General features: G+C 38.9%; 2 protein-coding genes across 2 annotated transcripts; both read right to left on the bottom strand.

The window, feature by feature from the left end:
• Nucleotides 1-416: 416 nt before the first annotated feature.
• carnmt1 (carnosine N-methyltransferase 1) lies at nucleotides 417-8,177 on the bottom strand. Its single transcript, XM_028034664.1, has 9 exons — nucleotides 8,008-8,177; nucleotides 7,625-7,820; nucleotides 6,496-6,662; nucleotides 6,212-6,352; nucleotides 5,816-5,994; nucleotides 5,496-5,609; nucleotides 4,760-4,863; nucleotides 2,997-4,671; nucleotides 417-2,112 (listed from the first exon to the last, which is right to left on the bottom strand). The coding sequence occupies exons 1-8, from the start codon at nucleotides 8,142-8,144 to the stop codon at nucleotides 4,477-4,479; spliced, it is 1,233 nt and encodes a 410-aa protein (XP_027890465.1). The 5' UTR covers nucleotides 8,145-8,177; the 3' UTR covers nucleotides 417-2,112; nucleotides 2,997-4,476.
• Nucleotides 8,178-8,584: 407 nt separating this feature from the next.
• On the bottom strand, nucleotides 8,585-11,228 carry LOC114153984 (serine protease inhibitor 2.1-like). The gene is made up of 6 exons (XM_028032694.1): nucleotides 11,157-11,228; nucleotides 10,131-10,758; nucleotides 9,979-10,049; nucleotides 9,702-9,895; nucleotides 9,472-9,619; nucleotides 8,585-9,397 (listed from the first exon to the last, which is right to left on the bottom strand). Exons 2-6 carry the CDS (start codon nucleotides 10,750-10,752, stop codon nucleotides 9,203-9,205), a joined length of 1,230 nt encoding a protein of 409 aa, XP_027888495.1. The 5' UTR covers nucleotides 10,753-10,758; nucleotides 11,157-11,228; the 3' UTR covers nucleotides 8,585-9,202.
• Nucleotides 11,229-11,708: the final 480 nt, after the last annotated feature.

Here is an 11,708-nt window from a genome sequence, read left to right on the forward strand (position 1 = left end):
CAAATGGCAGTCCTGATTTATACACAAGATCCTAAATCAATCACGGTGTTAAAGGTGCAGGATTATGTTAAATCGACTTCTTTTAGGAGCTTAACATCGTGTTATAATATGATCCCCTCATGGAAAGCATACCTGGAGTGTTGCTTTGATTCTTTCATGCATGTTGCACCAACTTCGAGGATGGAGCTCTTCCTCTGAGCTTCGGCCTCATAGAGCAGCTCTCCCACCTCCTTCAGACTAGCCAGCAGCAATTAGCAAACACCTGGTGAAACTCTGCTGAGCTCATCATACAAGCTACTTCTTAGTGCAACGCTGGAAAGATTTTAAGGGATTAATACAGGAGCAGTTGTGAAGACTTCCTAAGAAGGAGTGTCAGAAAGTGCAGGAGTTTTTAAAGAGACACAGGCCCAATTTGAAAGGCTTTAAATAATATCGAATTTATTTTAAGTCATATTTGATACATACAGCATTTTTGTAACGACTAAAGGTGAGATAGTCACTTGATTGTGGTACAAAATTGCTCTACTTGCCTGGAAAATAAATAATACTGAACCTATAACGATTTATGAAACTCTGAGTCTATTCTTCTCAACTATATGCGAGTCATTTAGATCCTCACAATGTGATAACTGGGTAAAAACAAGATTGCTTCTTTGTATCATATTAATAGCAGAAAAATCCAAAACTAAAATCTAAAGAATGATCTTGTAGCTTATTTAAAACAGCTTGCCAAACAGGTCGCAACTTACCAACTGAACTGCAGCAATTCCTTAACAAGCGTGATGAGTGGGGCTCCTTTAGTCTCCACAAGTCAGTCCTGACCTTTCAGAACCAGAAATATTTCTAAACACCCTACTACTTTCTTTTGCAAGTAGTAGGTTTGTTTCAGCCCACTGGTAATCAGTGTGCAGCAACAAGTAGGTGAGGGGTAATGTAGGCTTATCGAATGCTGCACAGTGCCAGTCAGGCACTTTATTAGGCTTCAATAATCCCAACCTACAAGAACGTTTTTTAAACCTTAAATACCCAAACCCGTTTGTTTACATGCATGTTACACATCTTTTCTTTTTTCTTAATAAATCCAGAAAATAAAAAATTGTTCAAATCTCATATGAAATTTTACTGAAGACATTGTTACCAGCACGTCCATGTGGACCAGTTGGTTTATAAAATATAACAGATTCTGCTCCTTGATCCAACCAAAGTAACTCAAAGCGGCCTCTGCTGAGAGATGTTTATTTGGGGACCAGATCCACATTTTCCTTGCACCAGACTACAAACATAGTGTTCATGTCTTAATTGTACGTCTTTCCAGAGTTCGTCATCCATTTTCTGATGGCTACTAAGCATAAGCACGAAACTTCACAATGACTTTATGGCAGATATTTCTGCTGTGACTGGTCTTTAGAAAACAGAACCTGCAGACACTATTGTCTAAGAGGAAGGACAAAGGGAAGAAGGAATAAAAGTGAGACTAAAGGAAAATACATGTATTTAAATCTGAAAAATACTAAAAACAAATGCCATAATTTTCCAGACTGCACAGAACCCTGCAAGTACATTCTGGAAAATTACTTAAATTTATCAGTTGTCAACGTCGGTACAAAACATTCCTTCTGCTGCGTGAGTTGATGTATGGTAGATATAAAGCACTGACTGGTTATCAGCTCCTTTTCGCATTTGACAAACTCACTACTTCACAAACTCTGCTGGAAATTGGCAGATGTGGCAGAAAAAAGGACAGGGATATAAATGAACAGCCTCCCCTCGCTCTTACAAAACCCATTGAACATAAAGCTTCAGGATGACCAAGAGCTCCTTCACAAAACATCTGGAAGTCACTGAAGTCCTACAGCAAGACATCGACTTTAGTTCTATTATCTGACATGTCTATGGGACATGGATCAACAGGATCTGTTTGCTCAGGTAATAAAACACATCAAGTGTTCATCATCTTCAGGTCTCCATTGCATCTGCAGTTGTGTCATTCTCTTTGAACTTGTCTTTTTTTGGGTAATGGTCACTAAACTCGTCTAGCAGTGAAAGGTCAAGTTCAGGTAAGGGGACCCTCCAGTACTGAAAAGAGTTATAAGTGCCATCTTCATCAGCTGTCTGAAAGAAAAAGAAAAGGCAAGTGAGCATCTAGAAAAACCTTGAGAGTACTAAAAGCAAAGATGCAAGAAAACTTGAACAGAGGAATCTTGAAAATTATCAAAGTTAATTTCTCTTGCTAATTTAATTCAGAAGTGAAACTTGCACAGATTAATCACAAAGAGTGATGAATTTCAAATGTTTATTCAGGTAAATTTGCTGATAGGGTTACAGTAAAAATTAATGATTTAATGTCATTTATCAGGACATGACCACAGTACAAAAGACCAACGTTACATTACATGCACTTAGTGCTTGTTTTGGGCCTCCTTTTGAATGATTTACTTACTGCATCAATGCAGACTGGAATGGATGCAATCAGGTGGTGTCAATGTTCTATTAATACACGTAAATACAGCGCTGGTATGTAAACAGACATACTCATTGATAACAGATTTTAGCAATGAGTATTACAGTCTGCTAGAAAACTGCTGTCAGTTTTCCCCATTATTGTGTAAACCACAAAATAATATTTCTGTATTAAAAAAAACATCTATTGGTCTTTTACTGTAATTGTATTTCATTTATATTGAGAAACGGAGTGTTGGGTTTTATCAAAATCAAGAGAAAATACTTTAAATGTATCTGGGTATAATGAATTTTGTACGATATCCGAGTTTAGCTTTTTAACGACATTTTTTTTTATGTTATGCTAATTTACAGAGATGCAGCCGTCATGAAAATATAACATCACATTCAAATCCAAGTCATGCTGGACGAGCAGCATTAAAATGTGAGCAAATGGCGACATCTAGTGACAGTTTATTCTCATTACATAAACATTTGCTTTCAAGAGAGTAACGTCTATCGGCTAAATATTGCCAAATCAAACCATGTTGGCCTACTTTATCTGTTGCATTAACAGTGTCTGAACCCACGCTGTCCTCTCGCGGTCGCTTATTTCTTGAAAGTGCGCAGGACCTGCGGCCGCCCGGGAAACTTTCAGAAGATGGAGTCTTCAAAACATCCTTTGCATGCTTTCCGGAGTCCGGGGGTGAAATCGCTGGGCCAGAATATCCTTCTTCGTTGTCGAAATAAAGAGGCCTTTTTCTGCAGCGACTCCCCAGTATGGCCAGTAGAGATGGGGAACTCAAATCTCCCACAGAGGCCATGCTCTCCAGCTGCATGTCAACGCTGTAAATCGGAGGGAAGTATCTTCTCTTACTGGGAGAGTCGAGTAGCACAGTTTCTTCAGCGCGTCTCTTGGCCATCAAAAGTCAGATCTGTGAGAGAATCAGCGATAACAAGTAGCGGAGTAAAATCTCCTTTCCTTTAAGCTTCACACAAATACGTGCAGTACAAGTGCAGAAAAAAGAAAATACCGGTAGTGACATACAGCAGCCACTGTCAAAAGGACCAATCATGGAAGAGCTCTGCTGGTTAAAGCCCGCCCACCGCCTTTCCTCTTCCTTTGGTGAGCACGAAACTGCTCCGCGTGCTTTTGACGAAGTTGAAATAAAGGCAAAATAATGATAAAAGTTGTATTTTTTTCTAAACGTTTGGCTTTATTTCAAAGAAAAATGATGGTGACAGCTACACAGCTTAAACACTGAACGGTGGCCGATGTAAATACAGCTGATATAAGTAAAAATAAATAAATTACAAAATGTGTAATTCAGTTGCAGAGGCACACGTGAATCCTTACAAACTGTGGCAAGGGAAGGCAGTGAAGTAAAATAAGTTAAGAGTGAGACCTAATGGCCAAACAAAGTGAACGCCTTCTGGTTCGGAGTTCACAAAAAAACCAATAAAAACAAACATACTATTTGAGTCTGATTACTCTTATAACTTCATGATCAAAAAATGCTGTGATGACCCATTTTTATTAAAGCTGATATTGCAGTCCCACGAAGTTTGATACCACTGGGCAGTTATCAGTATCAAGGTTTTAAAAAGCTGGTTTCAAAAACTGCTAAATTTGTCAGTCACTTTACCGTTTATCTCTCTCTCCCTCCCACTGCAGGTCAGCTGGCTGAAAGAAGGCCACTAGACTTCTCCAACTGTTACAAGACATAAGCATTTAGCTATTTAAAATAAATTAGACAGTGAGCTGCGTTTTTGTTTTGAGGTTTTGGGTCATTACTATTATTGTAAAAACAAGGTTTCTTTCACTCAAGCTATCATTCTATTAAGGTCTCATGGCCCATGCCTGCTTAGCACAATCCAAATGTTCAGCTGTATTCAGATGTGCGAGTTCACCAAAGTACCTTAATGTTGAAAGCACCTTTAAAGAGAGGCAATTTAAAAAGGCGTATTCAGGGAGAAAATGAAAATATGTCCACATTGCTTTTGTCTTGGTGGTTGAGCTTCTGTAGGAATTTTATGTCACGTTTGCCTGTTGCTGCCCTCTCGCCTGGACGACTTAGCAGCCGGTGGAGAATTTTGTTGTAAATCTTCTTCTTCTTGACCGTTAAAATGCAGTGTAGGTTTTCGAGCAACAAAGAAGACACAGTCGTAAACGTATCTCAGCATAGAGCACTCGTTCTCAGTGTAGGTAGTCTGCATCGACTCCTTCTCCACCTGTGGCAGAAATAAAACTGCTTTTCTACCACAATGATTGTTTTCAAGGCACACAGAATGCAAAAACATTTATATAATGCAAATTTACCTCAAAGATGAAGCCATATTTTAACATTGCTGTCCTGATGTCTTCATAGCTAAGTTCAATAGAGAGTTCGTTGGCTATATTTTCAAAGTGATAAAGCAGCGGACCTTAAAAACATAAGAACATGACAGAGTCTTAAGTTAAAAGGGTCTTAAAAGCTTTAACACAGAAACCAAAAACACAGAGATGTGACAGAACACTAGCATAGGCTCCAGAAGTTGGTCGACTGTTTCTGAACAACCTTATTGTTTTACAACAACACACTTGATATGTTTCTGTTGCAAACTATAGTCCTCTTTAGTCGATCCTGAAAATCTCCCAAGCAAGTTTCAAGAGGTTTATTGTCATGTACAGAATAAAGACAGTGGCTCAGAGATAACAATGAATTTCTTACTTGGCTGTTTGTTTTTGTTTGTTCTTTTGCTATTCGACAGCAATAAAAACTCTAACATAAATCCCGAAAAGACTAAAGTAATAGTGGTTACAAATACTAAGAATAAAATACTAAAAGGGAAGAAACTGAATGTAATGTTCCATCTAAAGAACATTATGTATGTGTATTATGTATCAGTGTTTCAGATCATTTTTCCACAAATGATCTGAAACACCGATAAGATCATGTGTAAAATAAATAGTTGCTCATTCAAGTTTTGTCAGAAATGTGCTTATTAAATATAAAATCTAGTGTTTTTGAATGTCTCTAGTGCAGCTAAGTTATATTTTAACAAGGCCGACTCACCGAGATTGATCCATACGCCTCCAGGCTTAAGAATCTTCCAGATTGTGTCCACATATTCCAAGACATTATTAGCGGTGTCAATAAAGAAGCAGGTTGACACACAGTCCCAGCACTCTGAGAGGAACACATGATGTCACAAGGTAATGTCCAGTACCACTTAGGCACATATTTACTTATCTTTTACTAAAAAATAATTAAAAAAAAACCTTTTAACTGAGTCATCTTAACTATATCTTGCATTGGAATAAGGTTCTAACCAACCAAATTGATTTTAACATTTGACAACAAATCTGACGGAGTCCACGTCAGCTTTAGCATACCCAATTCACTGTAAACCTCCACAAAGTCCCCCGCTACCATGGAGAAGTCGGTGTTTAGCGGCAGACTCTGGGGGTTAACGTCGGGGAATCTGATTGGCCGTGTTTGGTCGGAAGACTTCTTGTTGTTGCTGAACTGGTGGATCCAGGGATACAAGGTCAGAGCATTCTCTTCCTCACATCTGAGCAAAGACGTTCAAACTCGTCAGTAAAACGAGGATATAGCAATGATCTGCATTTCACTAAGTTAAATGCAAAACTTTTTTTTTAGAACTTTTAAAAGGTCAAAATTATTTAAATTTAAGAGTTATCTGAGCAAGAAAAAAAAAGGAGTTACGATAACGTTGCTTACTTAACTTTTATTTAAATGAACTTAAGTGGGTGAATTCGATGTGTTACCTGTTGAGAACAAAGTTTGAGGAGAAAAGCATAAAGAAGCTCCATTCGTTGCCCTGGCATGAGTATCCTAGCCGAGCAATCTCCCAGGCAAGTCGACCAAGCCCAGCACCGGGAATCAGCACGCTCACCTTAGACACATCACTGATATAATAAAATGCACACATCACATAGAAAACACTGACATGTTTGTTCAAAATATGGTCTGTTAAAACCATCTTACAGTAGAGTTCATTTGCTGAAATCACATGCATGTAGATGTGAAAGTGAGCAGATAAAATTCCTACTATTGGTCACTTGGGAAGAGCCTCTGGATCTCTTGAATGATTGGTTTGTAGCAAGAGTCCCTCTCAGCCTGGCCTGCTTCACTCCAGTCTCTGACAAACTGCTTTATGGTGGACTTCAGTTTGTCCATGTCAAATGTAGTGGATGGCCGTGCCTTCCTCGGATCCTCCTGACAAAATACAGGCGAAAGGACAGTACCAAATTTTAAGAGAAGAGCATGTCGGATATACGGCGAGTTTGATAGGGACGATTAGCAGTGTTTGTGCAAACACTTAACCTTCTCGAGTGAGGCTGAAGCATCTTTTTGTTTTTAACTCTGTCCTAACAAATTTCCATCCAGTTGTGTTAAAAGTCTCCATTCACAGTATTAAAAAAAAACACTTCAAATTCAAACGAAAAATGCTGCAACTACAGGAAATATAAACAAAAGGACAAATGCTGCAAATAGCAAAAACAATAAGTGTAAAACACTGAAAATTTGCTCAACAAACCATAAGTGCTCCAGACCACCAAACCCTATGTTACCAGACCCTCAATAAAGAGTCACGATTTAACAAGATGTCCAGAAGAAAATTGGAGAAAGAAAGGTGTCTTTTTGAAACATGCCATTTTACTATTATAAAACAGCAGCACAATATCACTTACTCCAGATGCACCTTGGGAGTCTGGAGCACTTCTGTTTTTTGGACGGAGTTTGAAGCATTTCATAATTGCTGCTGTTTTTGCTGTTTTGGTCAAGTTATCAAAGACAAAATTGTTAATCATTAATTAATTTAAACATTAACAATGTAAATAAACTATGTAAAAGTTATCTAGAATATAAACTTGTGTTCCCTTCATACACTTCCAAAACCTAATAACAAAACAAGTCACAAGTGTGTGTGTCTTTTGTTGACACACACACACACACACAATTACAAGTGTTGTACACTTCTTACAATGCGAAATCTACCCGACATGTAAGCTACAAAAAATGTATGTATAATAAAATCTTTTGGCTGTTTATGGAGCGCTCATCAGTGAATCTGTTCTATGCTTTTCTCTAAATTCGCCCACCCCACTTTTTAATGCTGGGCAAGGTGTCACTCCGAGTTCCGCTGAAACATTGCAAACCCTACATTTGGGACTTACCCTATCCCCATACTCCACGTTCTCAAACATGTGAAGGCTATTGTGAACCACGGCGTCCAGAATCTCTTGGTTGTGTTCGGCGCACTGCCTGATCCGGGCCAGGTTGGATAAAACACCTGGCAGCACCCTTTGGTGCCTTTGTGACAGACTCCGAAACTGACGCTCAGCCCGCTTGACCTGCTCATGGACGTGGAACCTGGTGCGAGGAAACCAAAAACACGACAAAAATCTCCATAAACTAAACTGAAGCAATATGTTGTAGAAAGGCTGCTGTGTGGTTCCTCTGTCGTTCTCTTGTTAGCAAAACATTAACATTATTATGTATCAACACAAATGGCAGCTTCCTGTCTCGCCTTTTACATTGTGAAATATATCTATTGTACCTGTAAGACCTAAAAGCATCTATTATTCTCCAGAAATGTTGCCTTTCCAGCTTGGCCTCCTCCTCTGCGCTGTATTTTTTTCTTTCTTTCTGATAATATGCTCCACTGTTCGGGTCCGCTGCCCGTTGTTCCGCCATGTTTGAAACAGTTCGGTGGCCATCCAATCACTGCGCGACTATTTTCTACTTCGTGTGATTCTGTAAATCAACGTCTACATGGCATACTGCTGCCACCTACAGTCAGATACCGGAACTGCAGCTGCGAACTGAATTTAATACGCTTTGCAACGACATTCATTCAACATTTTGTCATGTTACAACCAAAAACTTCAACGTATTACACCGGGAACTATGGGACAGGCCAACACACGATACAATATAACTATATCGTTAAAGAATGATAAGCAGTTTTCTTTTTTTCTTATGAGTATATAGAGACATACAGTATATCATAATAAAACCCAAAGCAACCAAATTGTCATAAGACACCTCACTGGTAAAATAAGTTCACTGCAATATAAATTGGCAAATTGTTGTCAAGTAGTTTCTGGGTTACATCATAAAACTATCCAAATATCTCAAAGAGCACTGTTTATTCCATCACATTAAAATGGAAAGAATATCAAACAAGTTGGAATTTACCAATAAATGGCTTTCCACATAACGTGACAGTAATGAGAAGATCAGCAATATTTTTCCTGTACATTACATCCTTTTACTTTTTATGAACATGACCTCACTATGTAAACTTTTTAAGAAAGCCAACTGATGAAATCTTAGGGAGTACACACATTTGAAAGATTTAGGAAAGCAATGGCAAGGAGTCTTGCATGGGAAATTGAAACTTGATTGGATGTTAGGTCCTTCAAAATACTCTATAACTAATTTTAACATTTATGAGCATTGTTTGAAAAATGTTTTGCTGTGCAAAACCAGATAAACATACACTTTTGTGACTTTTTTTTATTGAAAGCAGTAAATTAGATTTCCTGGTGATTGTTATTTACATTCGCAGAATTCAATCAGATATTGTTTAACGTTGTCTTGCATTGCTTTTTTATTTATTAATGAACTTCAAATACAAATGAGAGTCGTATTACATATAACTTGTGAATGCAATGAGAACAAGACACCAAAGAAAGTCTTTTCTTTGTATTCAGTACTGAGAAAACTGTGCTTAAACAAAAGGTCTTCTCTCAGATGTTTGGGTTGACAATCTTGCCCATAAAAAGCATGTTTTCTGCAGTCCGATCAGTGATGATCACCATGAAAGGACGATTGAACTTCAGCTCTGGGACGTAGTGGAAAGACAGAGGTATAAGGCCTATACCAGTCGCTGCTGCAGCTGTGGCTCCGCCCTCGTCTACGTCCAGCGTGGCTTGGTGCACAACCTTTACAGGACAATCAAAGCAGAGTGGGTCAAATGTCAAGCAAGGAAATGTTTTCATATGCACCACTCCCTTACCTCAGACACAGCTAGTTTCTGTCCCTCTGCAATGCCGCCGAGGTCTGCACGATCCCCAAACATGTCTGCCATTCCCATTTCAGTCAGCACATCATTCAGCTTATAGGAGGTCTTGATGGAGAACTTTGGAACATAGATGTTGTACGTCCTGAAAGAAGTACAGTTTTAAAGGACTCATCTGCCAAGAGTTGACAGAAATTGAAGTGAAACCTGATGTAGCATCTCTTTACTCTGTCTTTATCCACTTCAACCATTTGGTGACACGCGCAGGGCTGATATTGTTCTCCAGTATTGTCATATTTTCCGGTAACAGCAGCAACATGGAGTAGGAGTTGTTGAAAGGCAGGTGGAGAACCGATGTGTTGATAGCCTGGTCATGATAAGTATTAACATCTTTTTCCATTTCCATCATCTGAACCTGAACCTGGAAAATAAAAGATTGAGAGTTTCTTAGTTGTAAATTGAATTCAAGATCTGCTCTGCATGCTTGATTGTATGACTTTGAACCTCAGTGTTTTCTCCCACTCTGAACACATCCTGCCTGGTATCTCGAGGATCAAAGGGAGTTTCCCATTTTCCTGTTTGAGCAGAAAGCAGATATATTACAACTCCACCAACTAAAATTCTCCACAATGAAAGAGAAAGAAGAGAACTTTTACCCTTGTAGTAGATGTAGCTGAGAAGATACATGACTGTGCCTGGATCCAGGCTTTCTACCAGCTTGTTTATCTTTCCATTAGTCTTATCTGAGACATACTGATTGATGGCATCAGCGCTCTCTGTAGTTTTGGTGAAGTCAACACTGAAACCCTCAGCTGAAAAGGACTGCTTCAGGGCATCTAGGAACTCAGGCTTTGGCTTAAGGATGCTGCCCACAAACACAGCGGTGCCTTGGCTAATGTCTTGAGAGGTGTTTGCAAAGAACATACGAAAGGCCTGGTCTACATCTGTCTGAGCCAACTGGGAGCTGCTGAAGCCCAGACCACGAAACAGCTGCTGATGGGTCTCACCTCGTGCCCCCACAGACAAAGCAGCTAAGGCAGTAGAGACACTAAATGGGGAGAAGAAGATGTTTTTGCCTTGGGAGGCAGCATGCCCTGCTAACTTCCTGTAGAGACGGAAGGCAAACTCTTTGTTTGCTGAGGTCACCAGTGAGATTTTGTTATTGCCATCGTCTGCAGCGGTGTCTTGGGCTTTCTCACCATGCCCTATGTGATGATGGCTTCTTCCTACGTAAACCAATGCTGATAAGATCCAAAGGACAAAGGGTGCAGACAACATGGTGAACTGAAACAAAGGGTCAAAAGTGATGTTTATTTTTGGATTACACAATATTTGCTATTGCACATAAACAAAGTGAAATCTCTACACCTACTCATTTAGTTCTACTGGTTGGAGTTTCATGATTTATTAAACTTATCTGCAATATTCCATACAGATGGTTTCCTTGACTAAAGTGATTTTAAAGTTTTGTATGTCAGATCTGGTTAAAAGCCAATATTTTAATATATTAACTCTAACACATTCAAGACAATGACGAATACTACACAAATGTAGCCGTTTCCTGCAATTTCTTTGCAAATCTGGATTTTAAAAGGAATAGCACATTACAAAAAAAGCCTCTAATGTTCTGGACAAATATACCTTTTAAGATAAGCTTTTCTGTAAAAAACTGAAGCACTTACCCTTTACTGACTGTTCAGTTTGTCCAACCTACTAAAGGCTGGCTGAAGACAGAGCCTGTTTATATCAATGATCGGGTGAACTTTGATATTATTTATTCTGTCCAGACTTATTTGTTCTACAGGAACTGTAGCAGTGAGTCGGTCACTGACCAATCATGGCTTCAGGTTTTACAAAGCCTAAAGGAAAAAAATTATAAAAAATAAAAACTGCAGCTGTCAACTGGAAAACTGAGTATATTTGTAGTTAACACAGTTTACTGTCATTTCTTGCACTTTGAATAGAACAGGCTCATTGCTTTACAAAAAAATATGCACCAAGCTTAAGACCCCAGTTATTAGCAGGCTGCCAGGGCGCTGCCAGGAATCTCGGACCCCCTGACAAAAAATTTAATTACCCCCTATGCACCTGCTGTTACAATTTTTTGAGTCTATCTGACCCATCAAAAGCATCACAATTTCAAAGGCTTGCAACAGCCTTGCTTTCTTTAGTCCAATACTGATAACTTGCCCAATGTGAGATTTCATATTTTAGTATTTTAGAACAGTCTGCCT

The sequence above is a fragment of the Xiphophorus couchianus genome, chromosome 12, assembly GCF_001444195.1.
Source record: "Xiphophorus couchianus chromosome 12, X_couchianus-1.0, whole genome shotgun sequence".
Taxonomy (NCBI): Eukaryota; Metazoa; Chordata; class Actinopteri; order Cyprinodontiformes; family Poeciliidae; genus Xiphophorus; species Xiphophorus couchianus.

Excerpts from the sequence above, each read along its gene's own strand:
- LOC114153984 (XM_028032694.1), bottom strand. The coding sequence starts at position 10,752 with ATGTTGTCTGCACCCTTTGTCCTTTGGATCTTATCAGCATTGGTTTAC. Across the intron at positions 9,896-9,978 it reads GAGTGGGAGAAAACACTGAG|GTTCAGGTTCAGATGATGGA; the intron begins GTTCAAAGTCAT and ends TTTATTTTCCAG. Across the intron at positions 9,620-9,701 it reads TTGAAGTGGATAAAGACAGA|GACGTACAACATCTATGTTC; the intron begins GTAAAGAGATGC and ends TACTTCTTTCAG.
- carnmt1 (XM_028034664.1), bottom strand. The coding sequence starts at position 8,144 with ATGGCGGAACAACGGGCAGCGGACCCGAACAGTGGAGCATATTATCAG. Across the intron at positions 5,610-5,815 it reads GGAGGTTTACAGTGAATTGG|AGTGCTGGGACTGTGTGTCA; the intron begins GTATGCTAAAGC and ends TGTTCCTCTCAG. Across the intron at positions 4,672-4,759 it reads AATATGGCTTCATCTTTGAG|GTGGAGAAGGAGTCGATGCA; the intron begins GTAAATTTGCAT and ends TTTCTGCCACAG.